Source organism: Hylobates moloch, unplaced genomic scaffold, assembly GCF_009828535.3.
Source record: "Hylobates moloch isolate HMO894 unplaced genomic scaffold, HMol_V3 SCAFFOLD_16, whole genome shotgun sequence".
Lineage (NCBI taxonomy): Eukaryota > Metazoa > Chordata > Mammalia > Primates > Hylobatidae > Hylobates > Hylobates moloch.
This window is the reverse complement of record NW_026652291.1, coordinates 43,640,166-43,664,141: the sequence shown is the minus strand read 5'-3', so window position 1 is coordinate 43,664,141 and position 23,976 is coordinate 43,640,166. Positions and strand designations below refer to the sequence as shown.

Below are 23,976 nucleotides of genomic sequence, written 5' to 3'. Positions count from 1 at the left end.
AACGAGACGGAAAGTTTATTAAAATCAGGTGAGTTCCAACAAAGGTTGGCTCTGGCTTATAGTACATCAGTTCCGTGATGGCTTCATATACCTAGGTTTCCGTTTTTTCCTTTTTTTTTTTTTTTTGAGACGGTTTTGCTCTGTCGCCCAGGCTGGAGAGCAGTGACGTGATCATGGTTCACTGCAGCCTCAATCTCCTGAGATGAAGCTATCTTGCCACCTCAGCCTCTTGAGTAGCTGAGTCTACAGGTGTGTGACCACATGCTTGGCTAATTTTTTTTTTTTTTTGAGACAGAGTCTCGCTCTGTCACCCAGGATGGAGTGCAGTGACGTGATCCTGGCTCACTGCAACCTTCGCCTCCCGGGTTCAAGCGATTCTTCTGTCTCAGCCTCCCGAGTAGCTGGGATTACAGGCATGCACTACCATGCCTTGCTTTTATATTTTTAATAGAGATGGGGTTTCACTATGTTGGCCAGGCTGGTCTCAAACTCCTGACTTCAAGCGATTTACCTGCCTTGGCCTCCCAAAGTGCTGGGATTATAGGAGTGAGCCACCGCACCCGGCTGCAATAGTGAGTTTTTCATGAGTATATGTTGAAGATAAGGTATGGATCAGTTGATAGACTTGCTTTAAATATGAAATTGAAGCTCATTGAACAGAGTTCAAATAGAACATACTTGTGTTTTACAGTGAGTTTTCAAAATTTAAAATATGAAGTCCAAATAACTAGTTATCTATTAAGCTACTTATATTGCCAACTTAATTATAATAACTCTACTAGTGATAAAGGCATGATTTCAGTATTAAATATTTGCTAAATTAATATTTTGTGGGAGAAGAAGGGTTGTGGCAGTGTATATAAACATACCCTGTGTTTTAAAATCACACCACTCCCAGAAATCCCAGTATATGAAAGCGTTGTTCAAAGTAGATAATTAGAATTATAGTAGTAGTAATGTCATATACCAGGTTTACTTGGGGTATCTTAAAACCCATGAATAAAAAGTGGAGTCATAAAGAAAATGCAGCTTGTATGGATGCTTAATTAGGGGAATATTTTTCACTTTGGAAGTAAAGTATCCTAATTCCTTCAGAAGAAAACTACCCTGGGAATATGCAGTTCTCTATGAGAAATCATAGTGTTGTCTTTGTTTTCTTTCGTAGTACTATTATAAGTTTATGTTGTAAGCACATCTAAGATCCCATCTGGGTTTATAATCCCTTTGTCTTAATAACTCAAAGTTTTCCTAACTGTGAGTGGATATATTCAATGAGGAGAAACATTCCCAGTCTCTTCAATACCCAATTGAAGTGATTGTTCCCCGAGACAGACACAGTTGTACCATTTGCAAGCAAAAGGAGAGACAGTGAACAAACTTTTGAGCAAAGACTTCGTCTTATATGGGGATTTTTCAGAACAGCGATTTATTAGGGAACTACATTAAAAACTTTTAAGTGCTACAAAACTATTTTACTGACTTGTTCAAAAATATTAAGAACTGCAGAGTGCTTTGGAAATGGAAATGCAAAGATACAAATGCTAAACTTCAAAATAATTACAGCTAGAAAGTAAGCTTTTAAAAAGTACTTGGATGCCAAGGAAACCAAAGTAATTATGTGGTGACTTTCGAAGCGGCTTTTTAAAGTTATAATAATTGAAAGCTTATGTGTTTACACAGATCTTCAGATTGATAAGAGACCAAGCTCTCATGGCTTGACAACTGAAAGAGACCCAGGTTTCTTTTTTTTCAACTTGAATTGGCTACAATACACATTTTATTTCCAATAACCTATTTTGGTTATGACAAAAGATTTATACATGTATATAGAGACAAAATATCCTTAATTGAGGTGTCTTTAAAAATGAGTTTAGGGGCTGGAAATTACTTTCATTTTGATGAAAAGAGCCCAGGAAAATAAGCAGAATTACTAATGCCTTCCTAACTTACCCTTGATTCTTGAATTGTAGTTTGAAGAATGCTTGCTTTTTAAATGCCATTGAGCAAACTCTGTGGGTGCTTAAGTATTCACGTTTTCATTTATCTTTTAAACAACTATAGAGTAATTTTCATTGCACATTTTTCTTATTCCCTCTATGAAAGTAAATGTCAAAGCCTAGACTTCAGGTTGTATAATCTTTTTTTATGTGGTTTTTTTTATGCCTGACTTATTTATTTTAATGTGCTGTATATTGCAGGTCTGGATTTTTCTTTTTATGATGAATTCGGGCTGCCTCCCTTAAGTTACAAGGAACAAAGTCACATTGACATTATCTTAAGTGCTGGAGGCTTATTTTAATACTGATCAGAGGCACAACTTCTTGGAGAGCTGGAAAAAAATGGCTCCTTGTCATGTAGTGAACACCAGCAGCTTAGACGGCTGGGTTGAGTCCTTGCTTTTGAAGTGGATGTCTATTGCCCTGTAGTTACAATGTGCATCCTCTTAGTCATGTGCTCTCCAGCTTCCCTGACCACTTTCCCCTCTGCTACCTGTCCTGTTCTCTATAGTCCCTGAAAGAGGATCGAATTGATTCTATTAGTTATAATCCAAAATAGAGCTCCCTGATTGGGTGGAGATTATTCTGTGGCCTCCTTTTTTTTTTTTTTTTTAGATGGAGTTTCGCTCTTTCACCCAGGCTGGAGTGAAGAGGCACAATCTTGGATCACTGCAACCTCCACCCCCCAGGTTCAAGTGATTCTCCTGCCTCAGCCTCCCAAGTAGCTGGGACTACAGGTGTGTGCCACCATGCCCGGCTATTTTTTTTTTTTTTTGTACTTTTAGTAGAGACGGGGTTTCACCATGTTGGCCAGGCTGGTCCTAAACTCTTGACCTCAGGATCTACCTGTCTTGGCCTCCCCAAGTGCTAGGATTACAGGTGTGAGCCACAACACCCAGCCCCGCCCCCTTCCCCCCCTTTTTTTGAGACAGAGTCTTGCTCTGTGGCCCAGGCTGGAGTGCAGTGGTGCCATCTCGGCTCAGTGCAACCTCCAGCTCCTGTGTTTAAACAATTCTCCTGCCTCAACCTCCCGAATAGCTGGGATTACAGGTGCGTGCCACCACACCTGGCTAATTTTTGTATTTTTAGTAGAGGTGGGGTTTCACCATGTTAGCCAGGCTGGTCTTGAACTCCTGACCTCAAGTGATCCGCCTGCCTTGGCCTCCCAAAGTGCTGGGATTACAGGCATGAGCCACCACACCTGGCCTGGCCTCCCTTATGTCCAACTGAAAGGATGATGCCCCTTAACTAGGACATAGATCCCTGATACAATCAATTGTGGACGGTATAGAAGGGTCGTGTACCTCAGGACAGGGCAAATTATGGGGAAGGACCCAACTCTGTCAGCTTTCTGCAGAAGGGGTTGTGAGTAGGGCAAGCCTGTAAAATCTCATGGATTTGTCAGTCTATTCATGGATTTGATGGAAATGATAATGATGCCAAACACTACCATAAATATTTTAACTTCATAATGTAAACAAGTAATGGCAAAAATGTTCACTTGGCTGGACGTGGTGGCTCATGCCTGTAATCCCAGCACTTTGGGAGGCCGAGGCAGGTGGATCACCTGAGGTCCAGAGTTCAAGACCAGCCTGGCTAACATGGTGAAACCCCACCTCTACTAAAAATACAAAAATTAGCCGTGTGTGGTGGCACGTGCCTGTAGTCCCAGCTACTAGGGAGGCTGAAGTGGGAGAATCACTTGAACCAGGAGGTGGAGGCTGCAGTGAGCAAAGATTGCACCACTGCACTCCAGCCTGGGGGACAGAGCGACACTTTATCTCAAAAAAAAAAAAAAAGAGAAAAGAAAAGAAAAAAAAGTTCACTTGACAGCAGCATTGTACAGTGGAAGAATATCAGACAGCGTGGGTTTGCTCTGAGATTACAATCTGCATATGAGACGTAATAAAATCTACTTGTAAGTTAGGGATTGATATATTCCATTTTATCCTCTTCCATCCTTTGTGATATTGTCATCATATTTTACTGCTATGATGTAAACCCCATCATACAGTTATATTCTTACTTTAAATAAAGGAAAAAATAGGAGAAAAAGCTGTTACATTTATCCACGTGGGAACCTTATCCACTGCTCTTCATTCCTTCATGCAAATCTATGCTTTCACCTGGAATAATTTTCCCTCAGCCTGGAGACATTCTTTTAATTTATTGAAGCTTAGTTCTGTTGGAGATCAATTCTGTTAGATTTTGGTTTTTTGAGTCTTTATTTAACCATTTTTGAAGGATATTTTTGCTGGATTTAGAATTCTAGGTAGACACCTCTTTTCTTTCATCACATTAAGGATTGTTGCATGTCTTCAGCCTTCATTGTTTCTGATGAGAAGTTTTCATTCTTACCCATTTTTTGGTATATAACACGCCCTTTTTCTCTGGCCACTTTTAAGTTTTTTTTTTTTTTTTTTTTTACTTTATTTTCAGCCATTTGTATGATGTGCCTAGTGCAGTTAATTTTTCCAGTATATCGTATATGTTTTTCTGCACTAGTCTCACTTGGTTCTCTTTCTAGGACTCCAATTACATGTCTGTCAACTGCTTAATACTGTCCCAAATGTTACTGTGTCTTCCTCCCACACCCCCAGTAATTTTTTTCTCCATGCTTCAGATTGAATGATTTGACTTGTCTTCAAGTTCATGAATTATTTCTTTTGTATTCAATCTGCTGTTAATCCCATTCAATAACTTTAATTTTAGATGTAGTATTTTTCAGTTCTAACATTTCTCCTTGGTTCTTCTTCACGGTTTTCATATCTGCACTGAAATGTACCATTTCTTCACCAATTATAACATTTTTTGCTGTAGGTTTATACTATTTTATAGATACTATAAATTTATACTATAGGTGCTATAGGTTTAGCAAATTTAGCTACCTTGAAGTGTTTGCTAGTTTCAACATTGGGGGCATCAGTATATCTGTTTTTATTGACCGATTAATTTTTTTATTGACTGTGGTTTACATTTTCCTGTTTCTTTCCTTGTCTACTAATATTTTATTGTATGGTAATACATGTTAGGGACTCTGAATTCTATCACCTTCCTCTAAAGCGTGTTGAGTTTTGTTCTATAAGGCAGTTAAGTTATGACAGAGCATCTTATAGGGGCTTGATTGTAGGCTTTGTCAGGGTGGATCTATTCAGCTTGGTCCTTAGTTTTAGGGCAAATCCCTTAGTCCTGGAAGTGGTCCCTAAATCTAAGGTGTGGGCTTTTTGAAGTTTAATGGAAACTGTGAAGTGTTTGCCACGTCACTCTATTCTTGCAAGACTTGAACTTTGAACTCAGGAGACCTTTGGGTGGTCAGCTGCTGAAATACCCACTCGGGACTTTCAGATTTCTAGCTATTTGCCCTAGAATCATGGGGGTTTTTGCCTTGCTTGCAGCCAAAGATCTGAGGGGATTTTATACACAGATTTTGGAGTTTCTCTCTATGATTTCTCCTTTCAGGGATTTGCCATCTTGACTTCTCACCACTCTGACAGCCCAAACTCCATTCTCTGACTCCTCAGATAGATAAGACAATGACATTCTGCGTAAGTCCTACATGCCCAGTGTCATGGACAGGGGAGTGCACTCAGGTAAAGTTGTATAAACATGCATATGTCCTTGCCAGCATTGAATCCCTTACAGTTGTATCACAGAAAGTAATCATTAGGTGACATCCCCCTATTTACCCTGAAGTTACTGAACCATCTTCCCTGGATTTGTGCAGGGTGTCTCCTAATTTACAAAGATTCCACTTAGATTGGGAATATGACTTAACTCATTTAAGTCACCCAAATGCTATTTGATCATAATTTAGTGTCTTGTTAACCTAATGGCTTGAAATAAATTGATGCACTTCTGAAAATACGGTAAAAATCCCTGATTTTTCAAGGAGGCTAATCTTCCCTAAATGCTAAGCACTATAGAATCAATTATGTCATTAATTTGGTTTTGGTTGCAAGCTACAAAGCTTGATCAGGCTAATTACAGATTATGCTCTGAGGAAAATATTTTTATATGCACTAGTCTTTTTTTCTTTCAGGCACTTTAATATGAGGTTTTAAAAAACCTTACTTAAGACAAATAAAAAAGAAAACCTTCATATAATTACATTACCTACAGGCTAATTTTTAAATACTTCAACACCATAACAATTAAGTGGGCTATGTTAGCTTCAGTTGACAACATTTATTTATTTATTTATTTATTTATTTGCAGTGAGGCCTCATAATATCCACCAGGCTGGTCTCCAACTCCTGGGCTCAAGAGATCCTCTTGCCTTAGCCTCCCAAATAGCTGGGCCTACAGGTGCCAGCCATTCTGCCTAGCTAGTTGATCACTTTTAGGGAAGGCAACACCCTCAAGATTTGTTGGACCTGAACTTCTTATGGTGTGTCTGATTTTAAATGAAATGAATTTTGCTAAAGTCTCACAAATGGTTAACTCTCCTGCCTTTATTACATGTTTTAAATAGTTGATTTATCTCTTAGTTTCTTGCAGCATAATTGGTATATTGTTTGTCTTGCTAACATGTCATTTTATTGTAGGTGGTTAACTGAATGTATTCTCTCTGTAAATTTCAACAAGTTGCTCATAAAATTTTCCTAGCAGAAACTTTTTGTTTTGTATTTAAAAACTAAATACACTGTCCTTTATTTAGAGAGTGTATGTTTGGAAAAATCATCCTGTTTATTTGTAAATAAAGATGAACCAGCCAGTCACAAGATATAGTTTGTCTTGTTACCACTTAAAAAAATCCCTTATATTTACAAATATAATTCATTCATAAAACTACACTTGATAGAATTAGGATTAAATTGCTTTATAATGTTTCTGGATCTCCATAATTGAGACTGAGTTTCCTCAGAAAAGAAAATGAAGAATGTAGAGTGACTCCTCAGGGTTGTCAAGTCAGAATCACCTTGTTCTTTGGTGGATTTAAATATGTTTTCTGATATAAAGTTTTAATAAAATGAGGAGACTGTCTCTAGCAATTTGTGCAGGCTAGATGACTACAGGAAATGAAACTAGGCGGGTGTAGCCTACTAGGAAGGCCTCGTTTGGCCTGAAACTTGTGGTGCCAAGAGGAGCTAAGTCCGGGCCTGGTCAATAGCTCCATCCATTTAGTTTTTAATTTTTACTTTTTTTGTTCTGTATCTGAGAGTTTTATTTATATCTGTCTAGATATGTTTTACATTTTCTTGTTCTTTGATTAGCTTTTCAATTTCATATTTTATTTCATTAAATATTTCAAGCATAATTAATTTACATCCTGTATATTAATTTCAGTATCTGCAATTCAACCAGTCAGTCTATTATTTGTTGTTTTGCTGATTCTAACTCTTGGTGATTTGTATCCTTGTTGTATTTGGTGGTGATCTTTATTTGGAGCTCAAATTTTCTTATACTGAATCCTGTGGATTTAATTTGGGATGCTCTCCTTTAGAGAGGATTTATGTTTGCTTCTGCTATGAGCCAAGAATACTATCATTCTGGTACCTCTAAAGTCCTTTGAGTCCTTGGAATCTTAGGTTAAACTCCAAGTTTGATCTTTTGATTTCAGGAGTTATTAGGTGAACTCTACTTCATTGGTTTCTACTCCACTTGCTTAATATCCTATTGCTTCTTGCTCTGGTTTCAGCTAATTGTTTTGTTTTTCTCCTTGGAGATTCTACTACTTTCTGGTGAGCACAGGAATGCATTAACCTTTTTTTGTAGTAGTATATTCAGGAGGAATGAGAAGGCCCTTTGAAAATATCTGTCTGTCATACTGCCAGAAGTGGAAAGTCCTAGTGGGTATTAATTTATCAGAAGAAGAAACAAAGGCACAAAGATGGCATGTAGTATGCTTAAGATCACAGAGCTGGTGAGTAGTGAGGCTGTTATTGGAAGCCATGTGGTCTGGCTCCAGAGCCTACAATTTTAACCACTACACATGAGTCTGAATCTCAGTGGATACTGTATAAGTATTGCAAAGAATACATTCATGCAGAGCCCTCATGAATGTGATTAGTGCCCTTATAAAAGAGGCCCCAGAGAGACCCCTCACCCCTTCCACCATGAGAGGTGACAGAGAGGAATGGACCCTTGCTGTGCACTGAATCTGCCAGCTATTTGATCTTGGACTTCCCAGCCTCCAGAACTGTGAGAAATAAATTTCTGTTGCTTGCCAGCACCCAGTTTACAGTGTTTTATTATAGCAGCCCAAAGAGACTAAGACAGTTAGTAAATGAGGACTTAATTATAGAGAATTGTCACCAGTTCACTATCTTCATGGAGGATTAAAAAGAAGGATAAGAAGACTTTCAAAATAGATACCTTTAATTAGATATGAGTAAGAGTAATTTATTTAAAAAGTTTGTAAAAAGTTTGTTAACACTAAATTTGTTTCCTAGTGGCTATTCCTCAGCATTTAGTGGCTCTTCATTGTAGATAGAGAAAACCGAAGCAGAAACTCCCAGGTGTGAAATTCCAGGTGTCCAGGCAGTTTTATTATTCTGTAACCAGCTGCTGCTACCTGAGCTAGGTAAGTGTTAGATGTATTAGGATGTATTAGAAACACCCGGCTAGCTCATATGCGGATTACAGTGTCCCATTGCCGGCTTCAGATCCAGTAAGTGCTGGTTGGGGGCTAAAAATCTGCATTTTTAACAACTTTCCAGGTGATTCTGGGCTGGGTAATCTGAGGCTTCTACTTGGTGAAAGCTGGCCTAGGCTTGTCTTTGGCAAAAATGGAGATTTATGATAATGCATTTCTGGGTCCCTGTTCTCTCCCTCCTCCAAACATACTTAACCCCAGGGTGAGTGTGTCTTGCTTGAGACTGTTAGTGTTATTTCCATAACTGTGTACTTTTTAGGCTATTTTTTGAATGACTGCTAAAAAGTCCTTTTTTTTTTCTTTCCCCCAAGACAGAGTCTCGCTCTGTCGCCCAGGCTGGACTGCAGTGGTGCGATCTCGGCTCACTGTAAACTCCACCTTCTGGGTTCAAGCGATTCTCCTGCCTCAGCCTCCCGAGTAGCTGGGACTACAGGCACGCACCACAATGCCTGGCTAGTTTTTGTATTTTTAGTAGAGATGGGGTTTCACCATGTTGACCAAGCTGTCTCAAACTCCTGACCCTCAAGTGATCCTCCCTCCTTGGCCTCCCAAAGTGCTGGGATTACAGGCGTGAGCCACTGTGCTCAGCCTAAAAAGTACTTTTTAAAAATAGGCTTTACTTAATCACAAGAAAAATATCAATAGAGTATTCACACATATGGCTTTGAACAGTAGAACCATCCGTTTGATCTATTTGTCTGCCTGGTCTACAGACTCTTACTTTTCCCTGAAACTGGTTATTCCCACACTTAATTCTACTTCTAAATTTCTACCTCATAGATTCCTTAACTACTTGCCTTGCCTGTACATGTTCAGACAGCATAGGGGCAACCTGGAGTGGGAGACAGGCAACCATAAGCCAGTGGTTTCCTGGGTTTAGGTCACTGAATCTCTCCAGTCATTGTTGGAAATTTAACCATCAAACCCAGGCCCTGCCTTCTACCTTCCAGACCAGAATTCCACCTGAGTGGCCCTGTCTTCTGTTCATTCTCCATATGACTTGCAGGGATTAAATCAGAACATAATCCTATTTATTATCTAATGGCGATTTTTAAGATCCTATAATTTTTATTACCATATTCTATGTCATATTTGAATGTTCTGAAGTACTTGAGTTCAGAGGCTTAGGAAATATACAGAGATACTATTTGGAAGAGATATAGACACCTAATGAAACTCAAAGGTAAGTTCTATAAAAACAATAAAAAAATGCCTCTCCTTTGGTGTCAGATAAAATGCTCAGTAGCTTGCCGGCCACATGCACAGCTAAAATAATTTTTCCATTTCCACCTACGGCAACAAAGAAAAAGCAATAGCTATTTCAACCAGAAATAGTCTCCACGGTGACACAGACCCACTCAGCATGTGGCTGCAGCCCTTCACCCTGCCTTGCTCTCATTTCTTGTTTATAGCCAGAGTGTTGATAAAGTCAGCAGGATGTAGTCATCAGCCAAGGGTCAGAGAGCCTATACAGTAACTTCTGTGCAGTGTGTATAAAAGGTCTTTGTCCTGCCTTATTCTGGAAATGAAGTTAAGCAATGTGGATGGTGACATCTGAATTACAATTATGGCAAAATTGTAAGTCAGAAGAGCCCTGCAAGAATCGTAAATTATCTTTGCTGAAGCTTTTTTCTTTTCTTTGTTTTGAGAGGGAATCTTGCTCTGCCGCCAGGCTGGAGTGCAGTGGCATGATCTCAGCTCACTGTAACCTCCGACTCCCTGGTTCAAGCGATTCTCCTGCTTCAGCCTCTCGAGTAGCTGGGATTACAGGCACGTGGCACCACGCCCAGCTAATTTTTGTGTTTTTAGTACAAAGTTTCACCATGTTGGCAAGGCTGGTCTTGAACTCCTGGCCTCCTGATCTGCCTGCCTCAGCCTCCCAAAGTGCTGGGATTACAGCCTTGAGCCACCGTGCCCGGCCAGCTGAAACATTTTCAATGCAATTGCTCAGTCTTGCCCTTTCTCTGTCCCAATCTCTATTATGTATATACAGTCCCAAGAGCTAACATTCACCCAGACTACCTGAGCCTGTCCTCCTACCCTTCATCTTCAAGGTTTCCAGGCCCTGGGCCCCTCAGCATTCTCCCTCCTCACTCCTGCTGTGGCTCCACTCATTTCTCCCAACCCCTTGAGCCCTATGGCTGGCTATTTTGGGGACACAGTAACCCAGAATTCAATTTCCATCTGCTTCCACTACCTGCTTCCAAATGGCTGCCTTGCCTTCTGCACTTCTGGGGTCTAACTCCAGGAGGGCCCCCCACTGCTGGCCGGAAGTCCTTCTATTCATCCCTTTCATTTCCTCTTCCTAATAGAGACAGCTTAAAACCTCTTCCGTGCTTCTAGATCCTCAAATCCACCTCTTTCCCTTCTTGGCAACTAAGCTCAGGTCCTATATTACAGAAAAACTTGAGACCGCATCGCATGCCTGAGCTCCCTCAACCTCCCTCTTCATAAAATCCTTTTGCATCATATCATTCTCTCTTTCTCAACTTATGTTTCTGAGACTGAAAATGGTTCTTGATCAAAGATGAAATTCTCTGCCTGTCCTGGCCATGCTGCCACTAACACGTGTTCCTACCTTTCTTTGCATTTCATTTTATTTTATTATTTTATTTTATTTTTGAGACAGAGTTTCCCTCTGTTACCCAGGCTGGAGTGCAATGGTGTGATCTCGGCTCACTGCAACCTCTGCTTCCCAAGCTCAAGCGATTCTCCTGCCTCAGCCTCCCGAGTAGCTGGGATTGATTACAGGATCCCACCACCATGTCCGGCTAATTTTTGTAGTTTTAGTAGAGATGGGGTTTCGCCATGTTGGCCAGGGTGGTCTCGAACTCCTGGCCTCAGGTGATCCGCCTTCCTTGGCCTCCCAAATTGTTGGGATCACAGGCGTGAGCCGCCATGCCTGGCCTTTTCTTTGCAATTTAGATCTTTCTTCTCCAGTGGGTCTTTCCTCTCGCTTCATAAGTGTACTGAAGAAATACTACCTTGCTATGGAGTTACGTATTTTTCATTCCTGTTACGTAATTTCACGTATCATATGGGTCTCCCTGTCTCTAACTAGACTTTACTCTCTCTGGCCTTAGGTGTGGAGGCAACCAAAAGAGCCAAAATCTTGGCTTTGAATTTCAAAGGCAAAGGTCCAAATGTAAGACACAGAGATTTGCAAGAAAGCAGGATGTTTCAAGAGTGAGTTTTCCAGCCTGTTAGGAGATAGGTTTCCTTAGCCATGGATGGAGAAGGGTCATAAAGGACAGCAGTGAGGCGAGAGTCTGCCGAGGGTATAAGAAGACGACGGCAGACACTGACGGTGGGCCCGGCAGTCATTCCCACCCCCTTCTTCCTTGTTGGCAGAATCCACTTTGTGCCATAAACGCTGAAAATAACAGATGCTTGCGTTCCCAGCCTCCAGTGCCACCAGAAGGGTGGAGAAGGCCTTTGAGGGCTTTTACAAAGATTTCTTTCTCTGATAAAAAAAAGAGAGATGAGGCTGGGCGTGGTGGCTCATGCCTGTAACCCCAGCATTTTGGGAGGCTGAGATGAGTGGATTACTTGAGGTCAGGAGATCGAGACCGTCCTGGCCAACATGGTGAAACCCTGTCTCTACTAAAAATACAAAAATTAGCTGGGCATGGTGGCAGAAGCCTGTAATCCCTGTTACTCAGGAGGCTGAGGCAGGAGAATTGCTTGAACCCGGGAGGCTGAGGTTACAGTGAGCCGAGATCGCACCACTGCACTCCAGTCTGGGAGACAGAGTGAGACTCTGTCTCAAATAGAAAAAAAAAAAAAAAAAAAAAAAAAGAGAGAGAGAGACGAGGAGGAATATTCCCCCTCTCCCACCAGATTTGGGAGATTTTGTGCTGCAGCAGCCTTACTGCCGAGGAGGAAGGTGGGGAGTCCAAGTTCTTGTGGGCATTGTGGAGATGCTAAATCAACCACGGAACCACCTACTTTTGGATCCCTTGATATATAACAAGGTGTGTTATTGTTTAAGCCACCCTTATGCAGTTACATGGGGCTGAAAACATCCTATATCCCTTCTTGGAAAAACATGCCATTCTCAGGCATTGGCGGGGAGGTGGTAGAACTTCCAGATAGGCTGGGGAAATTGAGCCGTAAGGGGACCTTTGTCTCATTTCACAGTAAATGTCTTGCTTGGTGGTCCATTATGCAGAGCTCCCCTCTACCACATAGTAAGGGAATGGTAAGAAAGAAATGGTTGTTTGGCTTGTTAGAAAAGGCGTGAGACTCCACAGATCTCACGTTTCCTTAGAATGGAATGGGTGAGTAGCCAAACTTTTCCTCTCCAGAGCAACAGGAAAGTCAAGGAGAAAAAGTCAGACCTGAAGGGGCTTTGGTGTGGAGGAGAGGACAGAGTGGTGGCTGCCACCCACACTCATGGGTGTGGAGGTCTGACGAGCTCTGAGGTCCAGACAAAAGAGGTACATCCCAATAAGGACAGATGGGGCCTGATACCTCTTACCATCCCTGATGCTACCCAACCTGTCCTTCCAAACATGGATGCAACGCCAAGAAAAAATGAGGAAGGGAAACTCTGAATTGCCTGAGAAAAGCCTGAATCGATGTTTACCTTGAACTGAGTAAAATCAAACTCCCTAACAATGGGTGTAATAGGGGCTTGGGCCAGAAAGTTAATTTAGTTATAGAAAAGTGAAAATTTATTCTTTTATATATTAAATACTTGAATATGTGTACAAAAATCTATCTTAAAGCAAAACAAAACATAAAACCCATCTTATCTTGATCCTGCTCTCTTCCAAAGCTCTCCATCCTCTTTCATTCCTTCACCATTAAACTTTTTAAGAGAATTATCTATGCTTGGGGCCTCCGCCTCTGTGAAATCTACTTGTTCATTAACCCCTTCTCATCTGACATCTGGTGCTATGCAAACCTGCTATCCAACAGGTCCATTATTCAGAAGTCATTTATTGAACATACACTTTGAATTGTCATTTTTTTTCTTTTTCTCATTTGGAAAAGCCAGTTTGATTAACGAATAAGGAGCCTCACACATGTTCCACTGACCCTTTAGTTGAATCCAAACCCAACCCACCCTTTTTGCCCTCACACCAGCTTAACCTCCTTGTTTGTGAGCGCCAAATAGGTTCAAGACTCCAGGGTCATGTTTAATTCTGTTTTCCTTTTCCCCATCCAACCCACTTCAGGAGTGTTGGCTTTTGGGTCTACTGCAGATGGTTGTTGTGAAAGACAAATGAACCAGGTCTCTGTGGTTCTTAACTAGAAGTGTGCTTCAGAATCACCTGTGTTAAAACAAATAAAGGCTAAACACAATTAAAAAAAAGGACACACCTAAGTCCTACTCCAGGTGGACTGAATCAGAATGTGGAACCTGATCAGAATATTCTCTCCCTCATCGTGCTCTGTGAACTGACCAGAGAGGACACCCGCATTGTTCTCTGGCAGTTTTCTGTCTGCCTAGCCACATGGGAGCTGGTGGATAGGCAGACAGGAGCCTTGCTCCTCAGTCTTCTCAGCATCCAGCCCGGGGCTGATTGGGTTGAATGTGCATCTCTAAATGCAACAAATTGATTGTATCTTTGTATTTTTATTTTATTTTATTTTTCTAAGACAGGGTCTCATTCTGTCGCCCAGGCTGGAGTGCAGTGGTATGATCTCAGCTCACTGCAGCCTTCACCTCTCGGCCTCAAGTGATCCTCCCCCTCAGCCTACTGGGATCACAGGCATGCACCACCAGCCTGGCTAATTTTTGTTTTATTTTTTCTAGAGACAGGGTCTCACTATGTTGCCCAGACTTGTCTCAAACTCTTGGGCTCAAGCCATCCACCTGCCTAGACCTCTCAAAGTGCTAGGATTACAGGTGTGAACCCGGCCCTTTTTCTTCTTTTAAAAACTAGGGACAGGGTCTTGCTCTTTCACCCAGGCTGGAGTGCAGTGGTGCAATCATAGTTTACTGCAGACTTGAACTCCCGGGCTAAAGTGATTCTCCCACTTTCGCCTCCCAAAGTGTTGGGATTACAGGCTTAAGCCACCATGCCTGGGCGAAATGGATTGTATCTTTAAGAAGTATCTAGCCTGCCACGTAATTTAGGACATGTGTTTGAGCCATTTGATCCTTCACATGATGGATCTGGTGGTGGAGATGGGGGTTTCTAATGTACCACTGTCCCCTAATATATTAGGTTGGTGCAAAAGTAATGGCAGAATAATCCAATAATCCATCAGAAATTGGTTTTTGGACTTCGAGAAGACGTATACAACATCATTCTGAACTGACAGCCTCAGTTCAGAGCCCTCCTGAACCACAATGGCTTGTGAGGCACAAGACGCTGGCTCACTCATTCGGCCTGGTCCACTTACTTACTCTAGCGTCCATCCCTAGTCAGTGGCAGGGCTGTGGTTGGCTATGGTCATGTATCAGTTGCTCGTCCAGAGGACGTCCAATCAGTTAGTTGGCCATTCATTCATTCATGCAGGCATCCAGTTATAAAGACATCCATTCACTCACTTAACAAAATCTGCTGAGCGCCTACTACGTGCTGGGAACTATTTTCACGTCGGAGACAAAACAGAGGGTGACATGAAGAACACGGCCCACTTGGAGCCTACGGAGATGGGGTTGATTTCGCAGGAGAGCTCCTGCCCCGGAGGATTAATGCCCAGCACCTGGCTCGTCCTCCCCACACCCCTAGCTCTTCTCCTGCTTTGCTCCTTCCAGCTGGGGCTGAGCATGGGGTCCCAACCCAGCTGGTGAGAAGCTCGAGGTAGGGATGAAGCGGCGAATGGAAAAGGTGACACGAAAACAAGGATGTAGCGGGAATGTTGTAGGAAAGGTGGCGTGGAGAGGCGACACTAGCGTGGCCGGGAGCGTGTTTCCAAGTTGCTGCCAGCATCCTCTTTGGGGGAGGGGCAGGAAAGGAAAGGAGGGGAGGGGGACGGACGCGGCGAGGCGAGGAGGGGGAGATCCAGCCTCCGGGCGCCGCAGCTCGGCCGCTGTGCCCGGGAGGCTGGGCTCTTGGGACGCCGGCGGCGGCCGCAGGGCTGGCGGCTGCTGGGCGCGGGGCGGCGCGGCGGGGGCGCGCGGCAGGAGGGGCTGTGCGCGGCGCGGCCCCCGAGCGCACCCGGCCTGCCGAGGAGAGCGCGCCCGGCCGGGCTCGGCGCCGGTTCCCCGAGCCTGGGCGGCCGCCGGGCAGCCCCCTCGTCGGACCATGGCGACTGACAGTGAGTGCTCTCCGGCCGCGGAGGCCAGGGGTGGGGGGAGGCCGCGGTGCCCAGGGTGGGAAGTTCTCCGATTTCAGACGCTGCCTTTGTGCTGGCTCGCGGTAGCAGCGGCCGGGTCCCTCTCCGCTCATCACCCTTGGCTGCCTGGCGGGGCTTGAAAGGGCAGGTGGCCCTGGCGGCGCGCCCCGCGAGGGATGTGGCAGAAGGGCGTGCGCCCGACGCCGAGGCGGAGGGACCCTCGATGCCGTGTGGCAGCGGGGCCTGGCATCGCAGCCCTTCGCGGGCACTGCCCCCAGGCCCAGAGCCAGCCTTCAGCGAGCCGGGCAAACGAAGGCACTGCGCGTTTTTGGCGCTGTGAGTTCAAGGTTCGCCTCGAGTTCTGGGTCGGGTTTGTGCGTCTGCCTTCTGGGGATCAGGGTGGCTTGCAGGGCTCGGCTGCCCGGTGGCCCACGGGCTGTATTCGCAGCGGGCAGCACAAGGCCGGCTGGAGACCGCATCTGGTTACCATGGTCAGTGGGTGGGAGGAGTGCCTGGAGACATTAGGTTGAAACTCTGAATGGAAGCGTTGGAAGGCGCTGGGTTGGCCTGCTTTTGGCATCTTGGCACCGCTGCTCTTATGGCTCAGTGCCTTTGGAAATTGGAATCCCGTCTATGAAAACTGGTTAAGTTAGTTGCATTTGAAGCCAGATACGTATTAGTGAAGCTTCAAAGGGAGTTCAGAGTAAAACCAAGTCACACCTGCCGTACCTAGCATCCAAAGTCCCCAGCACAGGTTTGGCACATGTTACGGGCGTCATTAGATGAGTGAATGGGGCTGGATGTGATGGCTCAGGTCTGTAATCCCAGCACTTTGGGAGGCCGAGGCGGGAGGATCACCTGAGCCCAGGAATGCGAGGTTGCTGTGAGCTATGACCCTGCCATTGCACTCCAGTCTGGGCCACAGAGGAAAAAAACAAAAATCGAATGGTGTGCTGGCTACAGAGGCCCTTTGGAAGGTATTTTTTTTTGAGAGGTGAGGAGGAAAAGAGATGGGAAAATGAGATGTCAAAATTTCTGCAATAATTTATTATCTTTCTTGTAAACAATTATCCCAGCCAAGAACACAGCTTTAGGATAATGTGGAGAGCTTGAGTTTTTGTAGTCAAACAGACCTGTATTTTATCTCTCTAGAATTCACTAGCAGTGGGACCATGGCACTGTCCTCAGTTTCTCTAAATTAGGACAAGGCTGTCATTCATAGCTCTTACAAGCGATAGGCACACAGGTGGCCTTCAGTAAATGGTGGTTGTCCTCTCCCTGCTGTTTTGCCATCATCTGATATGTGTGGGGATACCAACATGCTCTCCTCCTTTTTAAAGAGAAAAATGTTGATCAGGTGTTTCCAGTAAAATCAGCTAATTTGGGCCAAATTTACCTTTCCTCAGCTCTGTTCATTTATACAAAGTGTGATTCGGTTCGTGTGTGTGTGTGTGTGTGTGTGTTTGGAAAAAAAATTATGGTTGAGGCTTTACTTAACAAAGTAAGACTCAACAAAGAAGGAGATCATGAGATTTGGCCTTATTGTGTTATTCATGAAAAACAAAGGCAAAGGGGTTCAAAGTATCTACTGGCAACTGTGCATCACACACATGCAGTGGGACACTGTTCTGCTATTTATTTTCTTATGTTTTGGTTAAGATGATACATTTAGTACCCTAGAAAAATAAACTGAGATGCTTCCATAGCAATTTATTTAGATTGACGTTTCTTCTACTTCCTTATATGGTATACTCAACTGTACTGAAGAATCAAACTTTTGCCCATTGATTTTGTTTATGAAAACATTATGATGATATTTGACCATCTCAGCTCTTGAGCAGTTTTTTAGGCTCAATCTTACGTTCTTTCTTAGCTGAGATGGAGCTAGAAATCTGAAAGCTTTCCAAACTGTGGAGAAACATTATTTTCTCTTTGTTCTTATTCAAAAGTAATGTGAGAGGCTTACTGTGTGTCCCTACTATCAAAAGGGAGAGAAGGAAAGTATTCTCAGTGTCTTGAAAAATGTCCCACAAAGCTTGACCACGTTTGCAACCCGAAGTCCCCCAACCTTCTGTTAGCATGGAGATGATTCTGAAAATGTAGAGCCCAGGGCTTCTCCCAGATATAGAGTTCTTTAGTTAGCTCTGGTTCTCAGTCCTAGTTACATATTAGAATTACCCCAGAGAGCTTTAAAAAAGACCCTGGCATCAGTATTTTTAAAAAGGAGGTCTTAAGCTTTAACATGCATCAGAGTTACCCAGAGGGCTTATTCAAACAGATCACTGGACTTCACTCCCAGAGTTCCTGATTCAGTAAGTCTGGGGTGCATCCTGAGAATTCACATTTCTAACAAGTTCCAGTGATACAGGAACTACTGTTCCTCTTTCCTTCTCCTTACCTCTGCAGGTGAGGAAGTGACAGGTGAGAGGCAGGTAGGAACAGAGTGATGATCACTTCTTTAGCAGTCCTGTCTTGTCACCATGCAGTGACTACATGGCCTGGATAAGATAAATCAAACCTGGGCACAATATTGCCTTAGGGCTATAGCTGACTGCTTCCCTCAACCCCCATTTTTCTCCCCCACAAAATTTCCCCTTGAGGGAAAAATTGGTTCTAAAACCAGGCGAAATCCAAGTGTTCTATTCCAGTCATTTCTGGAGAGAATCCAGAAAGACCTTCTATATGAATGTAGCATGTAAATTATATAAAATATGGAGATATTTTTAAAATATTTGCCTGGAAACTTATAATGTTCACAAAAAAGAACATAGCCAATAGAAAATGTTCTTATATCTAGATAGCATGCTGTCTAAGGGCAGATTCCAGAGGAGAAAAGGAGAACTCGAGAGCTTCAACTTGGTTTTCAGTAAGTTATCATGAAATCGTGAGGAAATTTGAGATCCTAGTCTGTTATATAAAGTGGTGGTAGTTGGGTACTGAACTATTTCATGATTTCCTCAGTGACAAGTATTCCAGATAATATTTTGTTTCCAGAACACAAAAGTAGTGAAGCACTACTTTTCTTTTTTTATTCCACTTATGGCATATGTTGCATTATTAGTACTTCCTTTTATAGGTGTTTAGTTTTGAAGTCACTTTAGTCTGTTTGTAAGAATTTCTTAGGAACAGCCAGGCATGTTTAGGTAGTGTTGGAAACATCTAACTCTATCATACCCCAGAAATCTTAGCAGTTTTCAGGTGGATGTGTCTTTGGGGCTGTGACAGATGAACATTTGGTATTGTAAAAGGAGACATCTGTCCCCGTTTGGGTGCTCCTGGTTTCCTGGCTGATCTTATGTCATTTTTGCCTGTTGCATCACAGGCTGATGTTCCTGCCCTGCAGTCGGTCTCCACCAGCAGCCACTTTTTCCCTTCTTCTTTCTTGTTGGCAACCTGCAGTTTCCTTTCTCCCCATCCTGTCTATTCCATCAGCAATTTCCACTCAGTGCTCAGTCCTGGAAGAGGGTGGGTGGGGATCGGGGATCAAATATAAGCCCTCAACAAGTCCACCTTAGAAACTAGTGCTAAACAGTGACTTGAGATGTTCAGGATTTCAGATGCTTAGACTTTAAAAGAAAATTGCTTCACTTTAGCTGAAAATGGACAGAAAATCTTGAGTTAAATGATTTCTAACCCTAGTCATTATTAAAAAGTTTATAAATGATGCCAACTAAAAAATATAGACAAAGAGTTAGAAAATTACTACTTTGAAACCATCATAGCAATAATTAATTCAAGCAAGATTCCTCCATGGATGCTGAACTGTTGTGTGAAAATTTTAAGAGGAACAGAATTATTTACATTGTTAAAGAATTTCCCCCAGGGCAACCCATTTCTTTAGGATCCCTCTCTGCTGCAGAGAGCTCTTCTTTCTTTCTTAGTTAAGAACTTCCACTCTTGGCCGGGCGCGGTGGCTCACGCCTGTAATCCCAGCACTTTGGGAGGCCGAGGTGGGTGGATCACGAGGTCAGGAGATCAAGACCATCCTGGCTAACAGGGTGAAACCCTGTCTCCACTAAAAATACAAAAAATTAACCGGGCGTGGAGGCGGGCGCCTGTAGTCCCAGCTACTCGGGAGTCTGAGCCAGGAGAATGGCGTGAACCTGGGAGGCGGAGCTTGCAGTGACCTGAGATCCTGCCATTGCACTCCAGCCTGGGTGACAGAGTGAGACTCTGTCATAAAAAAAAAAAAAAAAAAAAAGCATTTTCCCCTAAGATTATTTATTAATTGGAAAATGGGGGGAAAACCTGGAGTATACTAACTTAACCAAATAATCAAAGTTAACATTAACAATAATGGGGCTGGGTGTGGTGGCTCATGCCTGTAATCCAAACACTTTGGGAGGCCGAGGCGGGTGGATCACCTGAGGTCAGGAGTTTGCAACCAGCCTGGCCAACATGATGCAATCCTGTCTCTACTAAAAATATAAAAAATTAGCTGGGTGTGGTGACAGGCGCCTGTAATCCCAGCTACTTGGGAGGCTGAGGCAGGAGAATCGCTTGAACCCAGAAGGTAGAGGTTGCAGTGAGCTGAGATCACGCCATTGCACTCCAGCACTCCAGCCTGGGCAACAAGAGCAAAACTCCATCTCCAAAAAAAAAAAAAAAAAAAAAAGAAACAATAATGGGACAAACTGATATCCTGTACTTCCTGATAGGAAGCACCGAGGAGGACACAATGCCACTTATTATGCCACAAATGTATAACCTGGTTCTGATCATGAGGAAACATCAGACAAAGGCAAATCAAGAGACATTCTATCAGTCAGTGTCATGAAAGATGGTTGAGACACTCTTCAGATTGAAGAAGACTAAAGAGACCACTAAATGCAATGGATGATTTCAGGTTATATCCTATATCAGGGAAAAAATGTGACAAAGGACAGTATTGTGATAATTGGTGAGATTTGAATATGGCTTGTATATTGGATAATAGCATTGTATCAGTGTTAAATTTCTTAAATTTGATATTTTTATTGTGGTTGACATGGGACATGATATCTGCACCTAAATGTCAAAGGCTTTAGGAAAAAAGGATATATGCCTGTATGTGTGCATTTATGTGTATATGTGTATCATATGAGAGAGAAAGCAAATGTGGCCGAAGGTTAGCGTTTGGTGAATTTAGGAGTTCCTTGTGCTGTTCTTGCAGCTTTTCTGCGAATTTGGGGGAGGGAGTTTATAAATGAAAGCACCGAGCTATTAATCTGTATTCTAGGCTTTATGGTCTAATACTATTCAGTTTACTTTTTGAAATAAATAACGTTGGACTCCTAATTCTGTTGTGAAGTGATAATGTTAACAAAACTTTTTATTAGGGAAAATTTCATATACACAGGAAGAGAGAATAGTATAGTGAACCCCCATGTATCCAGGTCACGTAGCTTTAACGAGCATTGGTATTTCACCAATCTTGTTGCATCCATCTCCACCTCCACCCCCACTTTTCTGGGAGAGGCATTTTGAAGGCAAATCCAAGACATCATGATGCTTCACTGCCCCTCTGTTTATACTTCCCTCCTCATAATCCCCACACTTTTATCAGACTTCAGTAGCAATTCTGCAATAAGAGATGACAGCAGCCAGGCGTGGTGGCTCATGCCTGTAATCCCAGCACTTTGGGAGGCCGAGGCGGGTGGATCACGAGGTCAGGAGTTTGAGACCAGCCTGATCAACATGGTGAAACTGTCTCTCTACTAAAAATACAAAAATTAGCAGGGCGTGGTGGCACTCATCTGTAATCCCAGCTACTTGGGAGGCTGAGGCAGGAGAATCACTTGAATCTGGGAGGCGGAGGTTGCAGTGAGCCGAGATTGCCTCACCGCACTCCAGCCTGGGTGACAGAGTGAGACTCCGTCTCAAAAAAAAAAAAAAAACAAAAAAAACCCAGCATTTAGATATTATTAATGTTATAGAATAGCAGAGTTCTGAGGAATGTACTGATTTGACATATATGGGCTGTGCACTTGTTTTAAGTTTGAAAAGCTGACTAAGCCTGGGTAACTATAAACAGTGTAGAAGAAAAGGTCTGTGAACCTGCTTGTTCTTGTTTTGTTTTCTAAACTGCTCCTCCTGTTTTTAAACCAAGAATTAAATTCTAGAAGAAAACATAAAGATGGTTATGGTGGCAATATTCTCAACTGATTTACCCAGTTGATGTTATCTTATTGAAACATTCTAAGAGTAAATCAGCATAAATAATTCCATACTGTTTGAATAGAATTCCTGTGTTTTCATTTCACCGTGGCATCTTTGAGTGGGTAAACCCAGTGAAGCTTTTTCTTGACCAACCTGAGTTTCTAAATGAATGTAAAATTTGGTCTTTATGTTTTATAAAAGAAATAAGACATATCTTGGGAGGAATAAACCTTCCCTTTTCCTGAGTATAGTGAATTTGGATGACATTTGTCCTTTTAGGTCAGTAGAATATTATTTATTCATTAACTATTATTTAGCGTTATGAATGATAAGATGCCTATTATGCCATTTAACAATTGTCTGTATATTAAGATGATAATCAAACTCACTGACGGTGCTTTCTAGTAGATTAGAGAGGTATCTGAAGCGCATATTACAAAAAAAATTTTATGCACAGCTGTCATCCTTCCATTAAGAATTATACATATCTGATTTTAGGTAGTTTAAATTTACGGATGGATATTACCCCTTTAGAATGCAATTTTCTTATTGTGAGAATATAATATTCTTCTTGCTTCTAATTTTAGGAATATAATAAGTCACATTCTATAATTTTACTCACAATGGAGCAAAGATTGAGAGACATAAAATGATTTTACCCACCCTGCATGAAAATGCCCCTGGTTTATATACTTAATTCAAAAGTGCACCATAAACATAATCTACCAATTACAAGTAGGTTTTCAATTGGCTTAGCTCAATAGAAATTGCAAAAGATTGACGAACTGAGTGTGATATGGTGGAAGAGAGCACAGGCCTGGTTCCAGAGGTGCCTGAGTTGTGAACTCTGGCCCTGCCACTCAAAGGCTGGGTAATAGGTAAATTGTTTAACTTCCCAGAGCCTTTGGCTTATTCCACTCTGAGGAATTATAAGGAGTAAAGCAGATGGAACAGAGTTGCTGGCACAACATATGCATTAATAAATGTCTGTCCCTTTACCTGCTACAAGATCCTTCCCGTGGCGTGTACCTCCCCATAGGGGGTACCTCATATTATGAGAACAATCTGACTCTCAGAAACAGGGTGCCTAGTCATTGATTCCATTTTTTGTGTGTGAGGAATATAAAATTAAGAAAAAGTGATCTGCGTACAAATGTAAGACTAGGGAAGAGAATCTAGGACAAGCACCCAAAGGTGCAGAACTCAGATTTTAAATAGAAGTAATAATCATGTTTTCTTCCCCAATGCTTATTGTTTTGTGCAAGTGTACTTGTATCATGAGCATATGAATTTGTGAAATGTGCACACACACAACTTGTAGAAACCTTGGGAGAGTTCACTGATGGGCTCTGAAAAGGGCTACGACAGCTACCTCTTTGATTTAAGAGCCAAGAGGGTTTTGAGCACTTCTCCGCTGATGTGCATTTGGCGATCTCTCTGGGCTTCGTGGCCTACCCCTCTCAGGAATGACTGATGGATGGCTATAGCACTGGGTGGATATGCTTCAGGCTACCTCTTCAGAGTTTTTTTTTTTTTTTTTTTTTTTTGAGATGGAGTCTCGCTTTGTCGCCCAGGTTGGAGTGCAGTGGCATGATCTTGGCTCACTGCAACCTCCGCCTCCTGGGTTCAAGCGATTCTCCTGCCTCAGCCTCCTGAGTAGCTGGGATTACAAGTGCCTCCCACCATGCCTGGCTAATTTTTGTATTTTTAGAAGAGACAGGGTTTCAGCCTGTTGGCCAGGCTGGTCATGAATTCCTGACCCCAAGTGATCAGCCCGCCTCATTTTTCAGAGGTGAATGCCCTCCTGGCTCTGAAGTTTTATAAAAGCCCCTTCAATGATGTTGATAAGCCTGAAAAATTTCTGGCTGTTCCATTATTGAGCTTTAAAAAAGCTTAATATGCTAGTAATACTCATACATAAATGACCTTGTCTCCACTGGTCCTGACCTTAGCCATCCAGCCCTTCCTTCTGGGAGTAGCCTTTCTCTGTCTCAGACATCTGCCCTGGGA

At 42.6% G+C, this 23,976-nt stretch overlaps 1 protein-coding gene across 2 annotated transcripts in view; it reads left to right on the top strand.

Moving 5' to 3' along the window:
* Positions 1 to 15,702: 15,702 nt before the first annotated feature.
* Positions 15,703 to 23,976, top strand: part of SYT16 (synaptotagmin 16) — a 322,403-nt gene continuing 314,129 nt past the window's right edge. For both annotated transcript variants that reach the window (XM_032179303.2, XM_032179302.3), the window contains exon 1: positions 15,703 to 15,810. In XM_032179303.2, the coding sequence (XP_032035194.1) occupies positions 15,798 to 15,810 (13 nt within the window). In that variant the 5' untranslated portion in view covers positions 15,703 to 15,797. The remainder of the gene's footprint in view (positions 15,811 to 23,976) is intronic.